Raw genomic sequence first — 27,246 nt, 5'->3', positions numbered from 1 at the left:
CAGAGCTTGGAGGCACAATCAGGACCACTCAATCTATTTCTTCTGGGTGTTCAGGGTGCTTGGATTCCAACTTGGGAAACCCTGAATTCCAACCACCCAGCCCAAAACAGAAACTGAACTGCCCTTTCTCCAGCTGGCCGATTCCTTTGTCCAGCTTTGCGGGAAAAGGTGCTGACACCCTCCCCCCGTACCTGGCTCAGGTTACAGGCTTAAAAATCCTGTCCCTTACCTAATGTCCTCCCCAGCTCTCCCATCCCCCACACAGACAGTCCCTACTACATCACATCTCTCCCCCCTTCGAGACTGAACTCAGTGGGGTCACTCTGCCCAGTGACCTGAGGAAGTTCAGGGCCCCCTCTCCGGGACAACGCGTCCGCTGTCAGGTTGGCACTTCCCTTCACTTCATAGTCCTGCAGGAGCATGCTCCACCTCAGGAGCTTGACGTTGGCTCCTTTCATCTGGTGCAGTCAGGTCAGGGGAGAGCGGTCGGTGTACATGGTGAAGTGTCGCCCAAAGAGATATGGCTCTAGTTTCTTAAGGGCCCACACCATGGCCAGGCATTCCTTCTCGATGGCTGCGTAGTTCTGCTCCCGGGATAGCAACGTCTTGTTCAGGTACACGATTGGGTGTCTCTCCCCCTTTTCATCTTCCTGCATTAGCACCACCCCTAGTCCTGTGTCTGAGGCGTCAGTGAACACCATAAAGCGCTTGTCGAAATCTGGGTTTGCCAGAACTGGGCCACTAACCAGAGCCTCCTTCAGTGCCCGGAGAGCCTGCTGGCACTGTTCGGTCCAGACCACCTTGTCTGGCTTCCCCTTCTTGCACAGGTCAGTGATGGGGGCGGTTATGGGCCTAAAGTAGTGCACGAACCTTCGATAGTACCCCACCAGGCCTGGACCTGCTTTTTGGTTTGGGGAGCAGGCCAGTCTCCGATCACCTCCACCTTGGCTGGTTCTGGCTTTCGGCAGCCACTCCCCATCCGATGGCCCAGGTAAGATACTTCAGCCATCACCACCTTACACTTCTCAGCCTTTACGGTTAACCCAACCTCTCGGAGATGGTCCAGCACTCCTTTAACCTAGGATACGTGGTCCTCCCAGGTCTGGCTAAAGACGCAGATGTCGGCAATATACGCCACAGCAAAACTCTCCATCCCCCTCAGTAGCTGTTCTACCAGGCGCTGGAAGGTGGCCAGCACTCCCTTGAGGCCGAAGGGCAGGGTCAGAAACTCATAGAGCCCCAGAGGGCTGATAAAGGCCAATTTCAGCCCGGCACCTGCGTCCAGCGGCACTTGCCAGTAACCCTTTGTCAGATCCATGGTGGTGAGGTACCAAGCGCCTCCCAGCTTGTCTAGGAGCTCATCAGGCCTAGGCATGGGGTTGGCAACACATATGGTGATGACACTGAGCTTTCAATAGTCTACACAGAACCGGATAGACCCATCCCTTTTGGGGACCAGCATCACTGGTGACGCCGAAGGGCTGGAAGACGGCTGGATCACCCCCAAAGCCAGCATGTCTCTGACCTCTTTTTCTAGGTCCTGGGCAGTTTTCCCGATGACCCGAAAAGGGGAACATCTTATAGGGGGATGAGACCCGGTCTCCATCAGGTGGACAGGTCGGGAGCCAGATCCCCATGGGGGGCTGTGGTAGCAGGGGACTGGGTCCCAGGCTGGGAGCAGGGACCCCATAGGGGGCTGAGTCCCAGGCCGGGAGCCAGGACCCCATGGGGGTGGTAGCAGGGGGTTGGGTCCCAGATACAGGGGCAGGGACCCTGCTGCATCACCTCAGGTGTCCCTACCGGTAGGGGTGGAGGGTGTCCAAATCCCATAGGGTGAGGAAGGAGCACTCCCTCATTTAATAGGTGACTCCCATGGTCCTGTGTCTCTCAGCTCATATTCCCCCACCAGTGCCCCCCTCCCAGGAGCCTGTCCCCCCCATGGTGGGGACATGGCACCCTTGACTGGTGTGGGAGCTGTCTAGCCCAGGGGACCAGAGGTGGTGTGTGACATGAGCGTGTCTTGGCGACCTCCCCACATCTCCCCACCCCCATCCCCATCCCCAGAGCCGCGGCCCAGGAGACATAATGTGGCCTCCCGCAGCCCTGCCCCGAGCAGCGTCTCGCCTTCCTCCTGGTCAGCGGTGCCGCCAACGTCATCGGGCCCAAGATCTGGCTGGAGGATGAAATGTGAGTTGCAAGTTTGGGGCTCAGCATGGGAGGTGAGAGAAGGCAGCATGCTAATCAGGGTCAGAACTGTGGGGCGGACCCAGGAGTCCGGGCTCCCTCCCAGCCCACTGGACTGCACACCCCTCCCAGAGCCAGGGAGAGAACCAAGGTGTCCTGGCTCCCCTGTAGGTGGTGGGTGGGCCGTTCTCACCTCACTTTCATTCCAGGATAATGAGCAGTGTGAAGAATAATGTGGGGCGGGGCCTGAACATGGTCCTGGTGAATGGTGAGGTGGGGAGGGGGAACATTGTTGTGGGGCACTGGGCAGCCCAGAGGGTATGAGGGGACTGGGGAAGAGGGGGGCTGCAGAGGGTAGGGGGAGCTGAGGAGGGGGCAGTGGGGCCAGGAAAGGGGAGCTGGTCTGGAGAAGGAGGGGGGCAGAAGCAGGACAGGCTCTGACTCTCTCTCTGGTTCCAGGGGTCAATGGGGAGCTCATTGATGCCAGGTTCTTCGACATGTGGGCTGGAGGTGAGAGGGGGGCAGCACCTGAGGATGTCGGGGGGGAATCTTTGGGGGCTCCAGGTGGGAGACCCTGGCGCAGGGGTGGGTAGTCTGTGAGAGGCAGGAATGTGTGGGGGGAGGAGGCTCGGAAGCCCTGTGGGGCAGGAGGGCAGGGAGTCATGGGGCAGCCACTGAGGATGTTGTGGGAGGGGCTTGGGGGGCGAGGGGAATCCATGGGGGCTCCAGTTGGGAGACCCTGGTATGGGAGGTCCGTGTGATAGGCAGGAACCTGGAGGGAGGCTCAGGGGAACCCCGTGGGCCAGGGGGGTCCAGGCCTGCACTCACCCTGCATCTTTCACCCCAGACGTCAACGAGCTGCTGAAGTTCATTCGGATGCTGCACGAGGGAACCCTGGTGTTCGTGGCCTCATACGACAACCCAGCCACCAAGTGGGTGTGGGGTGCAGGGCCAGTGAGGCCTTTCCCTTCTGAGGGTGCCGGCTCCCATTCAGCCTCAGGGCGGGGACTGGCTGATTTAGGGGGGTGGGAATGTGGCCTGGGGCCTCACCCCTCTGGGGCTGCTGACTCCCATCGAGCCTCAGGGCCAGTGTTGGGGGGCCTATCTGGCTAGGGGGGCAGGATATAGGTCCTCTCCCCTCTAGGGGGCACCAGCACCCATCCGGCCCCAGGGCGGGGACTAGCTGCCTTGAGGGGTGGGGTGGGGAATGGGGCCTGAGGTCTTTCCCCTCTGGCAGGTGCTAGCTCCCATCTAGCACCAAGGTGGGGGCCCTGGCTGGCTCGGTGCAGGGCCCTGATCCTCCTGCTGAGCCAGGGCTCTGCCCCCCGGATGAACAAAGAGACGTGGAGGATCTTTAGCGGGCTTGGCAGCAGTGTGGCCAAGGAGCTTGGATTCCGCGACAGCTGGGTCTTCGTGGGGGTCAAGGGGGTGGAGGACAAAAGCCCCTTCGAGCAGGTGGGACCCCCACCTTCCCGTTTCCCCCTTCCTGGGGGCCAGGCCCACTCCTCTCCCCATCCCCAGCTGATTGCCTTCCCAAGGGCAGACCTGGGGTCAGCCAGCGGGTGTCCTGTCATGCCTGCAGAGATTCCCATGAGTAGAGGCCTGGGGGAGGGGGGGATGGGTCACAGCTTTGGGTGGGGGAAGAGTCTAGGGCCCCTGGGACTGAGGGGTTAGAGAAGCTGGGGGTGTGGGTCACAGCTTGTGTCGGGGGAGAGGCTGTGGCACCTTGGACTGGTTTCAGCTCAGAGACTAGATGAGCCTGGGGGGGGGTGCACAATGCTGGGGGGCTGTAGTGGGGGGGCTGCAGGACTCTATGCAGGGGGCTCTGTATAGACCCCACCCATGTTGTGATGAACTCTGCAATAAATGCTGCAGTAGAAACCCCTGCCTGTCTGAATATAAGCAGGAAAAAGACCCTCCCATCCCCTCCCCAGGCTGCAATCCACCCCTTGGAGCCACCCCCACTGGAACCTCCCCCAGCACAGCCTGCTGGGATCAAACTTCTCCCAGGACCGCCCCCATATACAGCCTTTCTCTCAGGAACTCTCCCCTCCCTTTGGTTAATGAGTCCTGCGGCCGCTACGCAGCCCTCCCTGGGATCCTCCTTCCGCCCAGTATGGGAGATGGGACTTTTGCAAAGACCCACAAACAGCGTCTCCCAGAATCCACCTCTGCAGACGCCCTACTCCCCCAAAGGGACATGTGCTCCATGCTGGCAGGTGAAGAGTTAACAGGCAGCTGAGTGGTCCAATTAGCCCATCCTGGAGAGGGATGGAAGGCAGCTAATTAAGGATGAGCAGCACCTGGGGAGGTGCAGGCTTGGTTCCTATAAAGGAAGAGGATGAGGGTACACTGGCTGGAAAGCAGAGGTGGACAGAGAGGGTTGTGCTGGGAGCTGGAGCCCCACCCCTGGGGTGGGTGGGTGTGTGTTCGTTCCTATACTGCTGGAAAGCCCCCTTCCATCAGTGCAGTCTCTGTCCATGCTGTGGAGTCACTCTAGTGTGGTCTGTTCCATAGACACCCCTGTGGCCAGGGTTGTAGGGTGGGCCCCTGAGGGAGGGACAAGGAATTGGCGGGGTGACCTTCATGAAGGTGGAGCTAATTTCACAAGTAATTTTATATTTTTATTTTTAAAAACAAAAATGTATTTAATTATAAAAAAAAATCTCCATTTTTTAGTTAAAATATGATCCTCCTTTATTTTGTGGCCCCTTCCTGGGGGGACATAGATGCCTGCAGTATTGGGAGCAGCTGAGTGGGGGTTTTGTTAATGCTGGGGGGGAGGCATAAATGCTGGAAGTGCCCCCTTGTCACTCCAGCCCTTAATATTCTGTTGTTCCCATGCACTGAAATCGATGTCCCAGCACTGAAGTGGGGCAGGCTGCACCAGGAATGCTGGCAGAGTGACTGCCTGAGAGCTCGTATTTGAGACAGGTGTCAGAGGGATTCCAAATGCCATGTGTAGTACAGGTTTGGTTGTGCAGGGGATGTCCGCACTTCCAACACCCCATCAGTGCTGTGTCAGCTACCTATGCCGACGGGGCCGGGGGGAGGTTTCCCATCGTCATAGGTAATCCACCTCCCCGAGAGGCTATAGCCAGGTTGATGGAAGAATTCTTCCATCTTAGTGCTGTTTACACCAGGGGTGGGTCAGTGTTGCTGCCTCTCTCAGGTTCTTCACACTGTAGCAGCACTGATGTAAATTCCTGGTGCAAACCAGGCCTAAGAGATTGTGGCTGGTATGCCCCGACAAGCATGCTTGCTCTCCCACTCCCCACCTGTGGGACGCAGACTGGCAGCTGAGCTATTAACACCTGCGTAGGCTCATCCACACAACAGCTCTGAGGACTGTCTCTGCTGAGCGCCAGGAGTTCAGCGACGGTGCAAAGCAAAGGGGTGTGCGCCAGTCGTGGTCTGGACCCAGGAGAGAACAGAGGCAACGGGCTGCACCTCATCGCATTTGAGCTGCAGGTTGTTTGGGGACATAATCTGCCCAAGGTTTGTACATAGGGCCCAGGGCTCTGTTGGGAGCAGCCAGCCCAGCATGGGGTCAGCCAGCTCACGCTGATGTTTGCCGAGGTGGGGCGAGGCCCTCGGCTCATGCAGGACTTGGGGCCAGAGACCCCCCCCACTCCTAGGACGTTCCTGGGGCTGCTCCTCTGGGCGGTGCTCTGGGGGGGTCGAAGTAGCTGCTGATTCCTTAGGAGCTGCGGTGAGAGTGGCCGCAATTCAGCCCGTGGGCAGCGATCCTGAGGTTCCGGCTGCCTCATGAAGGGCAAGGAGCAGCCGGAGTTTGAGGGAGAAGCCTGGTGCTGGGGGCCAAGCAGTGGCTGCGGGGGCCGGGTGCGGACGGGCAGCGAGGGGGCTGGCGCAGAAAGACGCCCCAGCTGCAGGTCCCTGTGGGCGGACCGGGAGGGAAACCGGGGTTCCGGGCGGAGCCGGTGTCCCAGCCCCGTCCTGGCTCCTGGTTCAATCAGTGGCGGGTTCAGCAGCTGGTGAGCTGGTGCGCAAAGCCCCCCACAGGGGACTCCCAGCCCCGGGCCAGGACACAGCGGGATCAGGTTCCACCCCCCCGGCTGAGAACTGGCCATGGACCCGGCGCGGCCGCCTGGCAGGCATGGCCAAGGGGCGGCCAACAGCGCAGCGATAAAGCAGGGGGCGGCCTCCGCTCAGGGAGCAGCGGTGGCTGCTGCCTCCGAGCAGGGAAGAAGGCGGGGGCCAGCGCCAGGCAGGGGGAAGCCCCCCGTGTCCTGCTGCGGAGGTGCCCCAAAGGGTGTGAACCCAGCAGGTAGTGACCAGGGATCTCTGCTGCCAGCCATCTCCACCCCCCTGACAGACAGAGGCTGGGGACCCCATTCCTTACCCAGCCTGGCTAGTTATCCAGTTCCCTTGTAAACCCCACTTATAACTTTTCCTTTTCCCCTTTCTCCACATGACTCATGGTTTTATAGACCTCTGTCATAGCCCCCCTTAGTCATCTCTTTTCCAAGCTGAAGGGGCCTAGCCTCTTTAATATCTCCTCATATGGGACCTTCTCCAAACCCCTAATCATTTTAGTTGCCCTTCTCTGAACCTTTTCTAGTGCCAGATGATCTTTTCTGAGATGAGGCGACCACAGCTGTATGCAGTATTCGAGATATGGACATATTATGGATTTATAAAAGGGCAATAAGATTGTCTTATTTGTTATTCCTGAGACTAACATCGTTTGCTTTTTTGACAGCCTCTACAAACTGTCTTATTGTAGCTAAATCAGCCCCTATCATATTGTATGTATAGCCAGAGTTATTTTGTTGCCCAAATCATTTAGTTTTGTGAGATTGTTGAGCAGTTTGAGACAAGGCACAGGCTGTGGGGCTTGGCCACAGGCCTTCTCCCCTGCCAGTCAGGGCCATGGGCAGACAACGGAATTTGGGCAGGGCAGGGGCTTGTCTCCAGCTGGAGAAAGAAAGGTAAGTTGGGGATATGGGGCACCCCTGCCCCCCAGGGAGAGGGAGAGTAGCCTGATCTCTTTCCCAGTCCTTCTGGGATAAGTTGGAGGAGCAGGTCAGGAGAAGGGCTAGCCAAAAACTCCAAAGGTGGTAGTAAAATGTTTTTTAAGTACATAAGAAGGAGGAAGCCTGCTAAACAACAACCAGTGGGGCCCCTTGATGATGGAGATACAAAACTTTGCTTCAGTCTTTACAGCTGAGGATGTTAGAGAGATTCTCAAATCTGAGTTGGCTTTTGTAGGTGACAAATTGAGGAAATGTGAAGTTGCAGAACTAGTCATTAAGGTTTCTCTCAGAATGATAGTTAAGCCCAAAGCAAAGTGTGAAGAACTTCAATCGTTTTTAGATTCTCTTTGTTCCCTTATCAATTTTCTACATTTCCTAGGTTCTGGTTTATGTTAAGACCCTCTTGTGTGGTTATGGTTATCATCCCTGCATTTCAGCCCAAGATGCCACCTGAAAGGGGTTGCTCAGAGCTGGGGGCATTTCCCATCCTTTATTCCAACATACGAGACTGGGCTTGCAGGTCATGCTGACAAGGACAACTGCAACAGTGCACCAAGGGACAGAACAAAATGGTAGTATAGGCTGCTAACAGAGTAGGGAGCATACTGGTCCCATATGAGGAGAGATTAAAGAGGCTAGGACTCTTCAGCATGGAAAAGAGGAGACTAAGGGGGAGGGAGGGAATATGATAGAGGTATATAAAGTCATGAGTGATATTGAGAAAGTAGATAACTTTTCCTTATTTACTTATTCCCATAATAGACAGCAGGTTTAAAACAAATGCAAAGAAGTTCTTTAAAAAGCACTCTTATGAGCCAGGCTGGTGCCCATAGTGCATTAGCCACTCAGAGAATTCAAGCCAGCTTTTTGTGCGAACAGGTTTTATTCCATAACACCAACCCACCATCATACCAGCTCAGATATATAGGCAGCAAAGAACCAGAGGGAGGGGTGTGTGTGGTGTCTCGAAACTCAGCTTCTCCAGCCATCCTCACCAGAGTTGTGTCTCCCAGATCTCAGAGATGGTCTGGCTGGCTCGCTGCAAGGCCTGATGGGAGACAGAAGACATTAGTAAAGGTAGGGTGGCAGAGAGACCTGACACCCCCCTCCTCCCTCACCTGGAGCAGCCCAGCAACCTCCTTGCACTGCTGTGCCATGTCCTCTGACTCTGTAAGCAGCATGTCCAGCAGCTGCTGCTTGTATAGCTGTCCAACCAGCTGGCTCGGCAGATGGTCCTTGACATAGTTCACCAGGAAATGCATGATTGTCTTGAGGACGCTGTGGAGGAGGGGCAGAGGTCACAAGGGCACCCACCTCAAGCCCTTTCAATTCCCCATGGCCCTTAAGGGTCCAGGAGAGGGGCTGCAGCCTCACACCTTTGTCTGTCATTCCCTCCCACCCCCTCAATCTTACCTGTCCTGGATCCTTTTGCGCACAATGAGGAAATAGGATTTGATGAGTCTGCAGATCACTTCACAATCCCGCTGCTCCTGCTGGCTCAGCTTCCATGTGGCCGGCATGGGCTGTGGGAAAAGAGAGAGGGCATGGGCCTTCAAGGGAAAGGGGGTGGGTCCCACCATGCAGGGCCTTCTCCTAGGGATAACAGTAGTAAGGTTATAAAGCCAGGCAATCTCCAGTTCCAGTAGCACAACGCTAGGATCACACGCAAATGTCAGAACATTCTCCAACGAGGTGGGTCGAAGCTGAAGCTAGAGACAGTTAGACTGGAAAGAAGGCAGAAATCATTAAGAGTGAAAGAATGGAATGTGGTGTATTGTCCAGCACTGGCCAGCTTTTCCCTAGGAATAACTTTGGGGCAGTTCTCTGGCCTATGGGTGTTGCAGGGTGTGTGTGTCAGACTAGATGATCAAAATGGTCCCTGCTGGCCTTGGAAGCAAAGCAGCTCTGAAAAGGCGCAATGGGAGCCAGAGCACTGAGGTTGGCCCAGACACAGCTCTCCTGCTGTCACTACCCCACTATCACCTGCCTGTGTGGGAAGGGTGTAACTCAGTGTGTCCAGCAGACTGACAGCATGGGAGCGACTGGGGCTGGAATACATGGGGGGCTGGGCATTCCCCTTGGGCTTCTCCTCCATGCCAGCATCCTCCACTTTGTCACTCTTCCAACGCCGGCTCCCCTCCGCAGGGGTGTCATTCTGGGGACAGCAGAGACCAGCTGGCCACGTCAAGAGGGGTGACACTGGTATCCAGTGGAGGGGGGTGGGGGAAGAGGCTCAGCAGTGGGATACAGGAGCAGAGAAGCATTACCTTGCTGGTGCTGACAGAGGCAGACACCAGCGCTGTATCCATGAAGTCCGGGTGCTTGGTGTTAATATAGGCAAGCTCGATTGCAACCAGATTATGAACCTGCATGGGAGAGAGATGGGATGGGGCCCAGCATGGTGGATTCAAAACAAAACAAGATTTAATTTAAACTCAATAAATGTGATTTTTGTTGTGAAACTGTTTAAAGTAATATTGAGAGTATTGTAAGCTTAGCCCTTAACACAAGTTGCCAGAATTGTAATGGATTTTAATCAAGAGCAGTACATGCTTGCTGCTGACATCTTAAAGGACATCAAACTGCATGTCCTCTTAGGATCATAGACCTGCCAGGGTTGGAAGGGACCTCAGCAGGTCATCTAGTCGAACCCCCTGCTCAAAGCAGAACCAATCCCCACACAGATTTTTGCCCTAGATCCCTAAATGGTCCCCTCAAGGATTGAATTCTCAACCCTGGGTTTAGCAGACCAATGCTCAAACCACTGAGCTATCCCTCCCCCCTTACACTTAATTTTCATTCAAAGGACATAGTGAAAGGCCTGTGTTGAACAGATCAGTTTTCAGTGCAAAACATGTTTTGCTTGACATTTGTTCTTCTGGACCCAGCACATTTAAAGGTAATTTAATTTGCTTACTTGTAATTTGTGTCAAGCTCTATTTGGATGGAAACTGGAATTCCATTAAAAATGCCCAGAAACAGCATTTAATTGTTTTTATTAATTATCTAGTTAATAACAAGGCATCATTCACCATTTTCTAATACCAGAAAATTAAACTCTGAATAAATGTAGGTTCAACTACATAATTGTTTAAATAAACGTGTATAACTCTAGTGTATCCACCTGCTTTGCAGAAAGAAGCACCACGCTTAGTGTAAAGACTATATTTAGCTGCAAATTAACATGGTTTAATGGTTATCAGCCAGTGAGAATCCAACTTTTTTTTAAAGTGCATTTTGCCACTTGCTGATTTAAATCCAATCAATCTCTCCTAGGACAAAGACTTCAACCACCCACTCCCATATCAGGCCCCTACCCTGCATGGATCCCAGATGTCCCATAGCAGTCCCCTCCCCCTGGGGTGTTACCATCTCGTTGGTGATGGGCAACCTCTGCCGCAGGACGCCTGTCACCACCTCCACAATCGCTTCATGCAGTTTGGGGAAGCGCAGCAGCTCCTGGTGCAGGGGGTGGGGGAGAAAGAGGAAAGATCTTGGAAATGTTGAAACTTCAAAAGATGGCTATTGAGATGTGCTGGACACAAATGGGCCCACAGATTAGCCAGAGACTGCTGCAGCTGTGTTTGATGACTGCAGGCCAGAGGTAAAAAAAGTAGTTATGCCACCTGATTGCATGCTATGTTATTTTACTGTCAGAGACAATGGGGGTCAGGGAATCCAACCCCAGCTGCGCAGCACGCAGGTTACAGGGCAGGGGTCACAGAACCCCTCGCTGGTCTGGGTGAACCCCCCAAACCATCACACACACCCCAGGGGGATTGCAGAAACTGTGTCAGAGCAGGCCTGAGGCGCCCAGAAGATAGAGAAGGGTCTTTGGTATCAGGTATCAAGGATGAATGTAACCCAGAAACAGACATGAGACCATAACCAGGTGGCAATGCCAGCAGGCTCTTGGGAGGGCTCAGGGAGAAGATGGGGGACACCAGGGGCACAGCAGGTCTGGCGACGGGGATGGTTTCACGCTGTTCTCACTGTAACGCTTTTATCTGAGATGAATGCACTGTGCAGCAGGGAAAGCTGGATGGGCTCTGCTAGCCCCGGCAGAGCCCCTTGGGGAAAATGTGGGGCAAACCACAGGCACTGGCCTAAGGTCAGACACTCCCCTGGGGGGCACCTGTGTGTTATAGGTGAAGCAGGGATGGATGATGGGAGCTGGGCTGTGGGGGGAGGGGGTCCCAGGTACCCACATGTTGTACATGGAGCAGGGATGGATGATTGCGGGGGGGCACCTGTGTGTTGTAGGTGGAGCAGTGCTGAATGATGTGCACGAGGAGCTGCAGCGCCAGTTGCACACAGCGCAGGCTCGGGTCCTCCAGACGCTTGATCTGACGTTTCACCAGCAGCTCGAAGGAGACCTCGGGCATGAAGAGGGCGGGACGGGGGCCCTGAGGGGGAGGCAGGGACCCCATCAGAGCAGTGGCTTCTCCAGTGGGGATAGAGAGAGAGACACCCCCACCCCCCATCACCACCCAGCCTCATCCCATTCTCCACTCTCGTGGGGCACAAAAAGCCAGGAGGGGGCTAGTCGGTCCCAGGCAGCCGTAGCGAGATGGGACTGAGGGTGTTGTGGGGTGGGCACATCCCACTCCAGGGGACTGGGAGGGGGGCACATACACACACTCGCCCCGCAGTCCACTATGGTCTGTTACTCCTCCTTCATGGCTCGGTACCATCCCCAATGTGGTACATGTGGGGGAGGGGTCCCTACCGTGTAGAATCAGGCAATGTTATCGTACCATGCAAGGCTGGGGCATGGTTGGTAAGAGGCACCATGGGGGGGGCAGGCAGCCACAGAGGCAGGGGTGCTCGGGCTCCAGCAAAGAAAGGGGGACAGAAGGGGCAGGGTGGTACGGGCCAAGCCAGGGGCTAGCCTTCCAAAGCCAGCTGTTCACACGCCGCCCATGGCTTTGCAGTCTCCTCTTTAGCATTAACAACAGTTTACGAGGACAGCGGGTGGCATTTGCTATGGTGCTGGGCAGGCCGAGGTCTCTGGGTACCAAACCTCATGTCGCACTGTTCAATGTGGGACAGTGAGTGGGCCATGGGAACATCTGTGGCCCATTTATTCCACCTAAATTAATAGAACAGGGGCTGGTGGAGGGGGCACTGCCCGGGGGGGTACCATACCGTGGCATTGCGAATGGCCATCAGGATGTCCAGCATCGTGAGCCCAGCCAACGGGTCGATGGACTCCAACGTCCGGCCGAACGTCTCGTGGAAGATGTAACCCATGCGGGCACCCCCGCAGCTGGGGGATGGCGGGGTGGGGGGGAAGAGACACAGAAGAGTTCAGAGGGAGCATGGAAACAGTAGCCAAAGCACAGCGCCCCCCCCCACCAAAATGGCCACACACCCCTGCCTCTCAGCACCGCCCACCCTCATGCCCCCTGACTTCTCAGCTCCCAGGTATCTGCACCGCAATTCCTGCCCTTGAGGGGGCAGGTCCACCTCCCCCACAGCACTCACAGCTCTGAGGTCTCAATGTTCCAGGCCGTGCCCTCGATGGTGTGGCAGTACTCGGTGGCAAACTTGGTGATGATCTGCAGCAGCGTGGCATTCTTGTCCTCGATGGGCTGCCCATAGCTCTGCAGCACTGACTGATATTGGGCCGTCAGCACATTCACCCGGGTTTTCAGCTCCGGCAGGCAATCCCGGATGTAGTGCATCAGCAGCCTGGGGCAGGGCACAGGAATGGGCCCGTCTAACCCAGCCTCCCAGCTCCTGAATTTCCAGGGAATCATTCTAGCACCCAGCGCTGACAGCCAGGGCTCAACTCCTCCGCTGGGGTGACTCCACGGTCTCCTGCCACCATGTGCTGCCCTGCTCCTCCTGCTGCCCCCCATGCTCCTGGCCACTCTCTAGCGGCACTGAGTTCTGCTAGAGAATGTCAGGTATGATACTCACCCACACCCCCCTTTCTGGTCAGTTGTAAATGGGCTCACTTCTATTCCGTCTGCTGGGGCAGCACACACCCCTCCGTCCTTTCCCTCCTCTGCAACAGATCCCTTAACTGCCCCCTGCCCAGCCCTAGTCCTCTGGCCCCAGTGCCCCTCGCCAGGGAGAGCAGAGCCCCAGCTGGCACCCACCGGTTGAGGGTCTTGGCCAGGTGCCGGGTGCCGTTGCGGTTGGCCAGCGATGGGTATCGCTTCTGCAGGAAGACCTGCTCATCCTGCAGTGACTCAGTGATGCTCTTCCAAGTGTTGATATCGTGCTGGCTCCTGGGAAGGTCGGGACAGAGTCATTGTCTGTCCCCACTCCCCCCACCCATTCCAGGCTGATGGGGAATGTTGGGTTTGCTGCCCCCTGCAGCCCCTCCAATCCCCCAAACTTCAGCACAGCAGCCCCATCCCACCACCAAAGACATTCTCCAGAACCCTCCTCCCCCTCAACTCCAGCCCCTCCCACCTCTCAGCAGACCCCCATGCCCTACATCTCCACAGCCCTCCCCCCGGACTCCACCACCCTCCTACCGACCTGTTCACCACCCCAATGATGCCCAGTTTGACAGGGATGACCCGGCCCATCAGAACGTCCATGGCGTCCGTCCCAGCGTCCATCAGGTCCAGCTTGGTGACCACGGCCAGTGTGCGGCATCCTGCAGGAGGGGAGAGAGTAGGGATGATCAGGCAGGCCCAGGCTCAGAGATAGAGACTTAGGCCCAAGCTACACTTACCCACCTAGTGACCTGGATCAGGGTGTGAAACCCCAAAGGGCGACCTAACCCCCAGCACAGACACTGCTGTGCTGGCAGACCAGTGTTTCTGGCACTAGGTGGCATTCCTACAGCACCAGGAAAGCCCCTCAATCGGGTACCCATGTCTGGGCCGGCACAGCCGCTGGAGCCCACACAGTGCAGCAAGGGCAGGAGGCAGACCCCCAGGAGGTTTTGGAGCAGCAGGGCAGGGGATTCAGCCGACACAGACTCTGACCTAAGCCTGGCTTTTCTTCTCTAACCTGGGCCCTCCGATCCCAGACTGCAAGGGTCCAACAAACATCAGCAGGTTTTGCTATGGCCGCCCTGCATCTCTCCCGGTCCCTGCTGCCTGCAGCACTCCTGGCAGGGCTGAAGTCTCCGCTAGGGACCCAAACTCCCCTAGAGTGGTGGACAGCCACAGAGAGGAACAGGGGGGCTGGAGCCCAAGGGACTTACAGGGGAACAAAGCCAGAGCCTCGCACATTAAAAGGGGCGGCACTCCCTAAAGAGACTCTGTGAAGGCTGCAGCACCAAACACTCAGTAAATTCACTGCATCCCCCTTACCACCTGCCTCCACTCCCCCCATGCAAGGCTGACAGCCCACTAGCTCTCAGCCCCACCCATGCCCTAGGTCCCCTGGGGGAGCCCCTCACATCAGTACCATCGGGGTCAACATCCCGGGCCAGCTTGAGCGCCTCAGAGGTGGCCACGTCGGTATTGGCAGCTGTCACAACCAGGATCAGGCAGTTCGGATTGGAGACGTAGGATAGGATCATCTCCCGCACCTGGCCCTCAATGTCGGGGGGCTGATCCCCCACAGGCACCTGGAGAGGGGAAAGAAGAGTGAGTGCAGGCTCCTGCCAGACAAGATACAGGTAAGCCCGGACTGCTGGGTTCTCTCTCCAGCTCTGGGATGACAGCAGGGGCAGGTGGTTAGAGCAGGAGGGGCTGGGAGCCAGGACTCATGGTTATAGACATCGACTGGCTGAGGGTCCATAGTTGGGATGGTCTCCCAGTGAGAACAGGAATAAGCCAGATTTTGGAAATATCCCTTTAGCGGCAGCTTTGACAGACACCCACAGTAGGGCATTACCCCTCCCCACCCCATCCAAGGATCCCTCCCCATCCCATCCCTCAATGCCATGGGGCACCCGCCTCTCACCTTGGTGATCCCCGGTAGGTCGACCAGTGTCAAGTTCAGGACATGTGGGGAGTAGATCTTTAGATACAGGGGCTCCGGGCTGATCCCCTGCAGGGCAATAACCAACAGAGTTATAGTAGAGGGTGCTGGGAGCCAGGACTCCTGGGTTCTCTCCTCGGCTCTGGGAAGGAGAGTGGAGTCTGGTGGGTTAGAGCAGGGGGGGCTGGGAGCCAGGCCTCCTGGTTCTCTCCCCAGCTCTGGGAGGGAGAGTGGGGTCTGGTGGGTTACAGTAGTGGGAGGCTGGGATCAGGACTCCTGGTTTCACACACAAACATTGGGGAGGTTTTGTCACAGGTGTTCATTACCTTGTTGGTTCCTGTCGTCCTCTCGGTCTCAGTCTCAATCTCCTGCTGGATCTCACTGAAGTCGGTGAAGGTCTGAGAGGGGACAGGGAGGCATGGTGGGCCCTGAGACACGCTCCATGGCCCCAGCGGCACTTCTCTCTGCCCCGAAGCTGACAGTACATGGACAGGGGGCATGCAATGACCCACAGCCAGGATGGGTAAGGGAGGCTGCCCCCATCTCCAGCAAAGGACAGGGATGGGTGCTGGGAATATCACCCCCATTATTCCTTGACAGACAGGTCAGGAAGGGGCATCCGCCACCCCTCTAATTACCATGATTCCCCCCTAAGACCCAGACAGGGGTTGAGGTGGCCACCCCCAGATCCGGAGCAGGGTCCCTACCTTGTGCTTGCAATGCAGGAAGGTTGCCCACTCTTCGGCCAGGGTACCTGCACGGAGAGCCAATTTGGGGTCACTCTCAGCCCCCCAGGGTGTGGACAGGGCTTCAGGGGCTTGCGCAGCCCCATTGAAAGCAGCTGTTTCGGACCCTGGCTCCCCATAGGAAGCATTGGCTTCAACCCACAGACACGGGCTCCCCAGCAGCAGGGAGAGAGGGAGTCACAGTGAGCCAAACATCTCGTGGTCTCACCACCTCAGCCCTTGGGGTCTCTACTCTCAACCTCCCAGAGCAGGGAGGGGGTGGGAGGCCTCCCAGTGAATGGTACTGCAGAGCAAGGGAGAGAACCCAGGAGTCCTGGCTTCCAGCCCCCCCACTCCCACTCTAACCGCTATACCTCACTGCCCTACCAGAGCTGGGTTACACCCAAGGAGTTCTGGCCTCCCACAACCTTCTGCCTCCTGTCCCCTCAGCCCAGGGAGAGCGCACCATGCCTCCCAGCACCCCCTTACTTGTCTCCCCACTGGCTGCATGTTGCCGCTCCTCCAGAAATGGCACATTCACCAGCTGCAAGACCAGGGGCCGCCGGGTGACAATGCCTGAGCCCCGGGGCAGGAAGTCGCGACCCACAATGCTCTCCAGAACTGAGCTCTTCCCGCTGCTCTGTGAGGAGGGGAGAGACGGATTTAAGGCTGGAAGGGACAGGAGGGTGAGGGGCAGCCAGACGTGGTGGGCAGAGGGAGAAGAGGAGCCTGGGGCTTCAGAGATTAGAGAGTGTTGGCAGGGTCTCACCTGGACCCCAGTGGGGCAGCTGGATCCCCTCAGGAAGGGAGGGATTGGAGTCTCACCTGGGCCCCAATCACCATGACCTGGGGCAGCTGGATCCCCCCAGGGACAGAAGGGTTGGATGGGGGGGGGTCTCACCTGGGCCCCAATCACGATCTGGGGCAGCCGGATCCCCCCAGGAAGGGAAGGGTGGGATGAGGGGGGCAGGGGTATCACCTGGACCCCAATGAGGCAGCTGGATCCCCCCAGGGCGGGAAGAGTGGAGTCTCACCTGGGCCCCAATCACCACGATCTGGGGCAGCTGGATCACCTCGGCCCCTACCGTGTTGAAAATCTCCTGCAGTTTGTTGATAACGGGGATCAGAGTCTCCATGGCAGGGCCGGATGCGGGGCTCCTCCCTACAAGGGGACATGGGGCACCCCCTCAAATCAACCGGGAGCCAGTACAGCCCCACAGCCAAAAACAGAACCCAGGCATCCGGCCTCCCCCCACCCCCTCAGACACGGAGCAGACCTAGGCATCTGGGCTACCCGCCCAGACATGGAGCCGACCCAGGCGTCCAGACTTCCCCCGACCCTCACAGACACAGAGCAGACGCAGGCGTCCGGGCTTCCCCCACCCCCAGACACGGAGCGGACCCAGGCATCTGGGAAGGGTTCGCTCTGCTACCTGCGCTCAGGCCCCAGCTCCAGCCCCATTCACTCCCCAACCTGGAAGCACTGCCCCGCCCCCCTCCGCTCCCTATTGGTCCGAGACCCCAGGAGTCCCATCGCTATTTGCGGAGGGGCCATCAATCACTGCTCAACGCCTTTCCTCTAATCCCATAGCAGGAGAGTGGCTCGGCGTGAGGACTGAGACTGGAGGGTTATTGGCTCGTTCTCACACCAATCAGCGGGGCCATGGTCTCTGCGGCAGCCATGTTTGAAAGGGGCAACGTGAGGGCAACATTGGCCAAACAAGGCTGTCTACGCAAAAGAATAAATGGACTAAAATCCGACATCAGGAGTTATAACATTCAAAAACCAGTAGGAGAACACTTTAACCTCTCTGGTTACTCAAAAACAGACCTAAAAGTGGCCATTCTTCAACAGAAAAACTTCAAAACCAGACTCCAAGGTGAAAGTGCAGAACTGGAATTAATTCGCCAACTGAACACCATCAGATTAGGCCTGAATAAAGACTGGGAGTAAATACTACTTTATTCTTTGCCCCCATAATATACAGGTTAGCAAAGAGAACTTGGTTCAAAACCCAAATTCAAAACCTCAAACTTCAGTCCCTGAAATCTGAAGCTATGTACATATACAAGAGCTATACACAGCAAATCCAAGCAAGGGCACTCTATTGGCAACCAGATAATGCGGCTCACTAGGCTGCTCTTTATGAGTCTGGTTTTAAAAAAATAAGCAGTAATACAGCACTAAAAGTAATACAGTTACAACATGACACTTCACAGTTGAGGGGAAAAAACCTCAGGCAATTGCTAGGAATTCAGTGTGAAAGAGAGAGGAGGAGGAGTTAAGGGAAAGAAAACTATTTTTAATCCCTTTTCAGGAAAAAAAAGGGCAGAATACAGGGCCACTGAACTCTCACTTTAGTTAACACAAGTAGGTTGTGTCTACACATATCTGAGGAGGACTCGGACTCTGAGGGGAAGTAGCCAGGAAAACCAGCCATTGTGTAGGGGCACTAAGGTATATCCAGGGTGACACTGATGAGCTCAGAGGGGGTTATTGTTTTGCCTGATGTATTAAAGACATGGAAGGGACAAGCAGTCAGCTCGCTACCTTGTGGGCCTAAACTGGCAATTCTCTATGGCATGGTCTACACTGGGCGGGGGGAGAAGGGGAACTGATCTAAGTTATGCAACTTCAGCTACACACATACAACCAGACCTCCCTTCACTCCTTAGAGACCACGATGTTCTTTCAGCTTTCCTGCGGCACGGGCCCTTCACATTCAGAGGAGCAAGCTGGGCACACACCCTATGGATCTGTTTTCTGGGAAGGGGTGTACAGTACACAGCCATTTAGAATTTGGCTCTTGATGTCTGTATTCTAAACCCAATTATTAATTCCTAGCCAGACAGACCTCTCACCCTACACTATGCCACACCATCCATCCAACCCCAGCCCTTCCTACCAACTCCACACTGCGCCATGATGTCCAGCTTCCCCCCCACACCTGCCCCACTCACCCACTATGGCGCCCCCGCCCTTTCCACCTCAGTCTTGGCTGGTTAAACTGTACTGGGAGATCCCTGCCACGGGCCAGTCTGTCCTCAATCCACCAAGGGTGATGGCAGAGGCCCCAGCCACCAGACCCCTTTCATCTCCAAAGGCTAGAGCAGGAAAGAGGGAGTGGGCAGGGGGTCTACAGGACAGAGGAGCTGAGGGTAGATGTTCGGGGGGGGGTCTAGGTCAGCGGTCTTCACCCTGGAGTACATGGCTCCCTGGAGGTCTGCAGAGCATGTCTGAGATGACCAAGGTGGTCTGCACCTCCATTTGAAGTGCTTGGAAGGGTCCACAAATGAAAAAGGTTGCAAACCACTGGGTTACAGAACAGGATGTTAGATCAGGGTGGGTGTTGGGGAGGGGTTTACAAATGGAGGAAGTGGAAGGGTCGTGGTATTGGGGAGGGTCTGAAGGGAGTGCCAGGGGGTCAGAGGGAGGATAGGGGGCTAGAGAGGTATTGGGGGGCTAAAAGTTGGGCTGGGAACTAAAAGAGTGGTGGGGGGGCTAGAAGAGGGAGGGGGTGGGAGGTATTTGGGGGGCTAGAAGAGTGGGGGAGGATGGGAGGTATTTGGATGAAGGAAGCTAGAAGAGGAAGAGGTGGGAGGTTTTGGGGGGGTAGGACTAGAAGAAGGGTGAATTTAGGGGGAGAGGAACTAGAAGACAAGGAGGACGGGAGGTATTTGGGGAGAGGGGGTCTAGAAGAGGAGGGGTGGGAGTGATTGGGGGCAAGGGACAAGAAGAAGGGAGGATGGGAGATATTTGGGGGGCAGGGGGCTAGACAAGAGGGGTAGAAAGCATTTGGGGGGAGGTATTTGAGGGCAGAGGGAAAGAGAGGGGGCAGCAGGTATTTGGGGCAGGAGATAGAAGGTGGTGGGAGGTATTTGGGGGGCAGGGGTAGAAGGGGGCTGGCAGGTATTGGGGAGGGGCTAGAAGGGGGGATAGGAGGCATTCGGGGGCCAAGGGCTAGGCAAGGGGGCAGGAAGTATTTCAGGGGCAGGGAGTATTTGGGGAGGGGCGTGTGGAGAGCATTTGGGGGCAGGGGTAGAAGGGAGTGGGAGGTATTTGGAGAGGAGGCCGGAAGGGTATTGAGGATGCAGGGTAGAAGGGAATAGGAAGCATTGGGGGGCTGGGGGGTATTTGGGAAGCTCAGGGAGGACCCCCCGCCGCCTTTACCTGCTCCCGTTCCGGACTGCGCCACCTGCTGCTCAAAAGCCGCCTCCCGAACGCCTCAGGGTCACGTGACGCCCCTGGCGAAGCTCCGCCCCTTCCGATACAGCCAATAGGAAGAGGAAACAGAGCCCTGACCAATCGGAGCAAAAGAAAAATCACCCCTGCTCCCCTGTGATTGAGTGCGAGGGTGGGTGCTGCCTGGAGTGATCACACCCCCGCTCCAGGGTGTAGGAGGGACCAGATCCCCCTTCAGAGTAGAGGGGGGGTGCAGACACTCAGGAGCTGGTGGCACTTTGCACAGCCAATGCTGTGATGAGTTGATGAGTCTCAGCCTTGAGGGCCAGGTGCTCCTGATGTCACCCACCTCCCGGCCCCCCAGCTTGTCTAGGGGGCGCCTCCCTTTACCCCCCTGGGAGCTGGGGAGCCAGTGGCAGTGGTTGTGTAGGGGGCCATGCTAACAAACTAACCCCTCGCACCAGACTCACTCGATCCTTCTTGAGGACTTTATTCTGGTGAGGGGGACCCTGATTTCCAGCCTTCCCTGGGGGAAGCTCCCCGAATGAGCTCTGTGCTGCGGAGCTGCAAGATCCTCCCACTCCCCACAAGCAGGGGTTGGGAGTGGGGTAAGTGCCCCTGAGGCAGTCACATCCCCCCCCCCACCGGCTACATTCTGGGAATCCAGGCTGGGAGGCAGAGGGCTCTTCCGGTCGTGGGGTTCCCTGCAGCCTGGTGGCATTCACAAGGAGAACCGAGATGGCCTGACACCCCAACCCCTCTACGAGCTCCCGCCCGTGCCTACCCCCCTTGCCTGCTGCCTCTTGAGCAGCCATCCCTACGGTCTCCTCAATCCCTCCCCCCAGCTGTCTCCCCTCCCCCCCCGCCCGCTCCTGTGATATCCCCCTCTCTACACTTTCTCCCTGCAGCTTGCCCCATTCCCTCCCTGAGTCCCAGTTTCACTCCCTGACATCTCTCCAACCCCACCTTGCCCCATCACAGCCCTTATCCCCCTCTAGTACCCTGGGCTCTGCTCCCTGTGGTGCGCTTAAGAGGCCCCCACTCCCTAGCCACTCCACTCACCAGAATTTGAAGCTGCTGGCTTTGAGGAAGGGGGGCCTGGGCTAGGCCAGCGGCTTGGGCAGATCCTGGTGAAAGAGAGAAGAGCGGGCAAGGCTGAGAGGCCCTTCCCTTGTCTTGGGGGAGGGCAGGGGGTCCTACAATTTGGCCCAGCATCACCTTCGCACACACAGAGGAGACATCAGCTCCCAAAAGGCCGTGCTCCATGTCCAGTCCCGCAGGGATGAGACCAAAATCCACCAGTGACCCCCCACACCACTACCCCCATCAGCAGTCAAGCCGGGGAATCACTCCCTTCTCTCCTGCGAGGGCTGCAGAACTCCCTGCCCCCTGCAACACCAGCTTCCTCGCCATGTACCCCGGAGTGGGTTCGGATAAGGGTGGGTTTATTCTTTCTATTCCTCAGATCTAGCCCTCAGTCCCAGTCTGCCCATACGTGATCCAGGATCTGGAGCAGTTGGCTGCTTACCCAGGGGTACCAAGGAGCTGCCAGGAGAAGAGACTAGGTTCTCCAAGGCTCTGCATCCATTCACATTGGTACCCGTCTCACACATGGGGAAACTGAGACATCAGGGAGGGCGATATGGGCTGCACCAGATCAGATTGGGAGTCTGTGGGAGAGCCAGGAATAGAAGCCTGGAGTCCTGGCTCCATGGGCTGCTTGGGACTCCTCCATTTGGGGAGGCTGGGTGCTCCCGGACTGCAGCCTTGCCCCAAGGCTCACTCCCGCTCAGCATCCCCTGGGCCCTTCTACCCACCGCCCATGCCTGGCTCTCAGTCTCCCCTGGTCTAACCACTAGACCCAGCAGGGCTGGAACAATTTTTATAGTGCGAGGTGCTGAGAGCCAGTGAACAAAACTGTGTTAGGCCTGAATAAAGATATAGCAGACAAAACCAGATATGCCAACCTGACCAAAGTCAGGCTAACAGAGGTTTGTGGGTAATCCCTGAGTGGAAAACACTGAGAAGCAGCAGCATGTCTCACAAGTGCTGGGAAAAAGTAAGATAAGAGAGAAGCTGCATTCCTGGCATAGTACCAGATGTGCTGTGTTCGGGTAGCTCCTTCGAAGAACTGATAAGAGCCCTAGTTTCCCAGCCTCCTTGTTTTCACTCCCTGCTTTTGTTCTTTGTTTGTTTTTAACTCCCCTACATTTCTAACTTTAGGCATGCATGTATACTAAAGGTGTCTAGTTTCTAGTTGTTAGAAGAAGGGGGTGGGTTGCTCTAGTGAATAATTTATGACGCGACGGAACTGTCTATATAGGCTTATACTAAGATGTAGAGGGCGGGCTGGTTCTCTCTGGAGACGAGCTGCTCTCTATTGATGCGTGCACTTGTCAATAAAGAGCTTTTGATTGGACCTTGCTGGTGTTGCCTGTCTCTCTCGCGGTCAGACAACGTACTTTGCCGTCTGGGTTAGAGTCCCTGACATCTTTGGCGACTCCGCCGGGACCTGTCTGACTCTCCGGCGGGGGATCGGACTCTGAGGCAACGCAGCGCGCATCCTCCGGTTTAGAGGAGCCTTGCCTGGTGATCTGATCTCTGCGTTGGCGATAAGGCGTGTTCTGTGAACCAGCTGAAGCTCGTAGAAATCCAGCGAGGTCCACCTACCCGTTGAGCAGGGTCCAGGTTGTCGGGGTTAGAGTCCCTGACAACTTAGGTCTGGGTTAGAGTCCCAGTCCAGGTCTGGGTTAAAGTCCCAGTCCAGATTTGCGCAGGATCCAAGTTGTCTGGGTTAGAATCCCAGCCTGGGTTTGAGTCCCAGTCCAGGTATTCGAGTCCCTGGAGAGGTAAGCAAGAACTCAACGCGGGGAGGTGGGGGTTAGAGTCCCTTTACCTCGACCCGGGAAAGAGGGGTTAGAGTCCCTTCACAAAGAGGGGTTAGAGTCCCTTCATTAAAATGGGACAAGTTGGCAGTAAGCGCCCGGGGGACGCCCTGTTGTCTCTGATACTTAGAGATTGGAAAGAGATTTCTGAGACAGCTGGTCTAGTTAAATTTAAGATGAAAAATCTGTGTTGGATCCAATGGCCATTATTTACCTTTTATTTGTCCCCGACTAGAGACTGGCTGGAGGGTGAAACCTTTTCCACAGATAGGATGAACTCCTTAAGGGATATTTTGGTTGATCTTAGGCCGGGACAAATGGATTACTTGTTTGTATGGTATAACTATGAACCCATGGAGGGATGGATAGCTTTTGAAGCTGTTTGTATGGAGAGCTCTTGTAAAAAAATCCCCCACCATATGCCCCAGAGCTGCACCGGGAGGAGGACAATTTTGTTCCTGTTCTTCCCCGTCTGGTGGAGTGCAAGGATTCAAAAGCAGGTTAGGGACAGTACAGGGACAGAGGAGAATCAAGGGGGAGCTCAGAGTGATGTTCCCTCATCTTCAGAGGAATCAGGCAGCCTCACCCCCTCTGTGCAGCCTCCAGCCAGCCTTTCGCAAACTTGGTCAGGGACTGCTTTTCAAACACCCCCAATATTACAGCAGCCCTCATCCTTGCCCTTGTGGACCCCCACTAGGTTACTTAACTCCATGAGGGAGAATGTTTCTGAGACACCCCTGATATTACAAGCCTCATTGAGAACTTATCTGGTTCCACTCGTTGCTGGGGGACATGAGATGGTTTTTACCCATACCCTGTTTGCAACTTCAAATTTGTTTAACTGGCAGTGCACTATGCCTCACTTATGAGACAATCCTGAGGCAGTGAAAAGAATGTTCTGCACAATCTTTTTCACTCATGTGCCCACTTGGGCAAATGTAAAGCAGTTATTAGATACTCTCATGACAGAAGATGAAAGACAAAAAGTAAAAGAAAAATATGCAGCTCATTTGAATGCACCTTGGCTAATTACTGACCCTAACTGGAATCCCAATAATCCAGCTCAAAAGACAAAGTTGGATGGATTTTTGAAAGCTGTTTTGAATGGTATTAGAGATGCAGGGGAGGCTACTCCAAACTGGAGCAAGGTGACTGCTTGTGTTCAGCATCCAGATAAGCACCCCTCTGACTTTTGTGCTCGACTGATTTGTGAAGTTAGAAAGCATGGGAATTTAAATCCTGAAACTGATCATGGAAAGGAGATGGTTAAAATGGTTTTCATGTCACAATGTTCAAAGGATATTGCAAAGAGATTTAGAGAGCATCCAGATGGTACGCAAGGGAAAAGTTTGTCTGAAGTAGTTAGCATTGCTACTAGAATGTTTAATGGGAAAGAGAAAAAGAAAGAAAAAGACATAACGAATGGGTTAATTTAAAAATCATCTTGGCCCAGGGATGGAAGGAGGGAGTTGCTCTGCGTTCAGGGTCAGGAATCGGTGCGGACTGTGCTTGGTGCAGGGAGGGGCTGCTTTCGGCCCCAGCTGGCTGTGAAGAAAAAAATATAGACAGAGGCGAAGCAAAGGAAATACAAGTTACAGAACTGAGATTACATTTGCAAAGATTAACTGTCCAGTAAGATCCAACAGTGTGCCTTTGTGACCCTGGAGTCGGTGTGGCTTGGTGACACCAAAGAAGCCACAGGCAGCCGACCTGGACTGGAATCTCTGAAAGAGACGCCGCAGGAGATTCCAGGGTGTAAGAGAACAGCCCTCCCAAGAGCAGAAGCATGTTGGAAATTCTGGACAAGCTGTATACACCTTCCACCTCTCCCCCTCCTCTGAACTTTATACACAGAAGTGGCCAGTCTGGATGTACGTATGTAAGTATGAAAGGAGCTTCGGGCTTGGGGCATTAATATTTTCCTGAGTGATATGAGAGCGTTCCCAACACTCTCCGTTGTTGTTTTATTATTTTATTAATGAAGCTTTAAAATTCAGTTATATGGTGTGTTTTCTTTATCTTCCCCCAACGATCCTGTAGTGTCAGCCTGATCACCTGACATGAGGGATAGATTGGTAACAGAAATTTGTCACAGTTTGGTGAGCAATTAAGAAGGGGGGAGCCCTGCAGAATTTACACCATCTATTTGTTTTACCCTTGTTTTTTTATGTTTGCTTTGCTTGGTACTGTTGGTGTTATATGCTGAGAACTGCATGAGTAAAAGTGAGTCCTAATAGGATAAAGAAACACTATCTGGTTCTGGTTCTGTTCTATTTAACCAGTTACTGTTGTTTTTTTTGCTCTGTTCATTTGGGTGTTAGGAGTGTGGGCGGAACTGAACCTCTAGTTCGTAATTCCTCGGAGTGGAAGCCATGTGTGCGAGAAAGCTCTGAGGTTGAATTGAGATCCTTCTGTCCCGTCCCCTGTAGCGGTCAGTGTATAGAAGTGGGAAAGTCTGGCTTAGACTGTAATTCCCTCTGCTCTCTGTGTAATTCTCTTTTCTGTTTAAGTGTCAAACAGATGAATGAGTCTCTGGGTAAACCCTCTAAGAATAGTCCTTCAAATTATATGTTAAGTAAATGGCCTTTGCCCAATGGGCCATGTGTCTTCGTCCAGGTGGCAAGCCTCATGAAGGAGGACTCGGGTAGTCTTGTGAGTAAGAATGTTTAAGGGAAGAGACCAGGCAGGGTGGGGGCTAGTTGAGAAGCCCACCTTCCTAGCTAAAATGGTAGTGGAACAAGTTGGTGCCCATGGAAGGGACGGTTCAGTGAGAAAAGCAGGATCGGGCCCAAGCGGGCAGGCAACAGACAGAGAGATTGGAAAACAGGTTGTAAAACTTTAAGGGTGTAGTGGAAGGAAGGAGTAAGTAAGTGTAAGCATGGGGATTTCAAATACCCAGGACTTACTTGGAATGGTGATTTAAGTTGATAAAAGTGGCTGTTGGGAGACAAGCAAGTGATTTAAGGGAGAGTGAGAAGTTAACTCTGTAGTTGCTGGAGGAAACAGCAGTTGAACTTTGTAAAAATGCTAAAGAGGAAAGTTCTTGGTGTCTTTAAAATGTTTGTAAATAAATTGAGGCAAATAAATTAATTGCAATCATTTAGAATTTAGTTAAATTAGCTGAAGAATGTATATAGTGTTATGTAATTGAAATTTTATTAGGCTGTAAGGGCACTATAAGTAGTGATGTTTTCTTTCAGTGTTTGAAAGCAAGAGTTAAAAGTAAAAAGCAAGCCAGAAAGCATCTGTATTAATGCAAATTATCTAACTGATAAGGTAGGAGCCACTGAAACCTGGGCTGCCTATGAAACACACAAAATATGGGATAATTCCTCTGTTTTTCCTGAAATCAACAAAGGTATTTGTCTATTTTAAGCAATGATTGTCTTCCCAGAAGGGGTAGACCTCTGTTTTTTTGTCTTTCAGATAATCAGAGAAAACTGATGCCAGCTGAACAACATTCAACGTACCATGCATTTACTGGCACAATAGGAATTATGTTTTGTGTTCTATGTTCTGTCTTGTGGTGTTTGTCTTGTGGCCGAAATTTTTGTGTTTAATATTTTTATAAAATAGTCTAGTTTAAAATCAAACAAAAAGGTTAAATTAAAATGCAGATACTTGTTTTGTTCAACTTGAAATACAAAGTGTTTAGATAAATCAGAAGAATGTGATATACTAAAGTCTAATGCATTTCCTTAAGTAAGGAAAAGAAACTTTATTGGTCAAATTGTTAATTGCAAAAATTGTTATTAAAATTTGCATACCAACAGTCTTTGAAAGCAAGGACATTAAAAGTTAACCCACTCCCCATATTGTACATGGGATCTTTCTGGCTACCTCAAATTTCTAGCCAGAGGGCTGGGGATGGTGGAAGACTATTGAAATAGAGGTTGTATTGAGTGAACTCCTCAAAGTGGGTGTGCTTGTCCTGGCTTGTTGCTCGAAAGCTCTGTAATAAGGTTATTTTAGTAAAAGGGTATGTGTGTCATATATTAAATAATAAGACTAATGTACTGTATAATGACAATGTGTAGGTGTTCATTGTTGGGAAAAAGGTGTATAAGTAAAAAGTGAAAGTTTCCTTTGCAGGTTAAAAGAAGCCAGGAAGGGAAGAAGGACAAAGAACAGAATGAATTAACTGAAAAAATAAAATAAAATAAAATAGCAAGCTCAGGCTATAGATAAGACAGTGACTCCATTCAAGAACACTGCTCACATTTAAGACTTGGTTAACAACCAGGAAAAGGAGGGCTTGAATTTGCCCACGCAGCTATGAGATCTGAAAAACACTGCCAGGCACTAATGAAATGTGTTAAGTTTCTTTTCTCACAGGTAAGGAAGCGCTACCCAAAGACCCCAGCAGCCCTGCCACT

The 27,246-nt window shown here is 54.1% G+C and overlaps 1 protein-coding gene and 1 pseudogene across 2 annotated transcripts in view; one reads left to right on the top strand and one right to left on the bottom strand.

Moving 5' to 3' along the window:
* Window positions 1-2,009: 2,009 nt before the first annotated feature.
* LOC127033561 (protein FAM3A-like) lies at window positions 2,010-6,183 on the top strand (annotated as a pseudogene).
* A 1,924-nt stretch (window positions 6,184-8,107) lies between these two features.
* LOC127033622 (dynamin-1-like protein) overlaps window positions 8,108-27,246 on the bottom strand; it is a 245,769-nt gene continuing 226,630 nt past the window's right edge. The window contains exons 1-18 of one of the 2 annotated variants that reach the window (XM_050921612.1): window positions 17,236-17,286; window positions 16,837-16,964; window positions 16,572-16,627; window positions 16,292-16,442; window positions 15,785-15,831; window positions 15,404-15,475; window positions 15,060-15,146; window positions 14,559-14,721; window positions 13,677-13,797; window positions 13,289-13,420; window positions 12,669-12,875; window positions 12,330-12,450; window positions 11,432-11,587; window positions 10,551-10,640; window positions 9,449-9,547; window positions 8,595-8,704; window positions 8,300-8,459; window positions 8,108-8,229 (exon numbers count right to left, since the gene is read on the bottom strand). In XM_050921612.1, the coding sequence (XP_050777569.1) occupies window positions 8,173-8,229; window positions 8,300-8,459; window positions 8,595-8,704; window positions 9,449-9,547; window positions 10,551-10,640; window positions 11,432-11,587; window positions 12,330-12,450; window positions 12,669-12,875; window positions 13,289-13,420; window positions 13,677-13,797; window positions 14,559-14,721; window positions 15,060-15,146; window positions 15,404-15,475; window positions 15,785-15,831; window positions 16,292-16,442; window positions 16,572-16,627; window positions 16,837-16,964; window positions 17,236-17,264 (1,986 nt within the window). In that variant the 5' untranslated portion in view covers window positions 17,265-17,286 and the 3' untranslated portion in view covers window positions 8,108-8,172. Of the gene's footprint in view, window positions 8,230-8,299; window positions 8,460-8,594; window positions 8,705-9,448; window positions 9,548-10,550; window positions 10,641-11,431; window positions 11,588-12,329; window positions 12,451-12,668; window positions 12,876-13,288; window positions 13,421-13,676; window positions 13,798-14,558; window positions 14,722-15,059; window positions 15,147-15,403; window positions 15,476-15,784; window positions 15,832-16,291; window positions 16,443-16,571; window positions 16,628-16,836; window positions 17,080-17,235; window positions 17,287-27,246 lie in introns of those variants that run through there. The other variant, XM_050921613.1, reaches the window with a different exon arrangement.

Source organism: Gopherus flavomarginatus, chromosome 13, assembly GCF_025201925.1.
Source record: "Gopherus flavomarginatus isolate rGopFla2 chromosome 13, rGopFla2.mat.asm, whole genome shotgun sequence".
Taxonomy (NCBI): domain Eukaryota; kingdom Metazoa; phylum Chordata; order Testudines; family Testudinidae; genus Gopherus; species Gopherus flavomarginatus.
The sequence above is the reverse complement of the archived record's forward strand: the minus strand, read 5'-3'. Positions and strand labels throughout refer to the sequence as shown.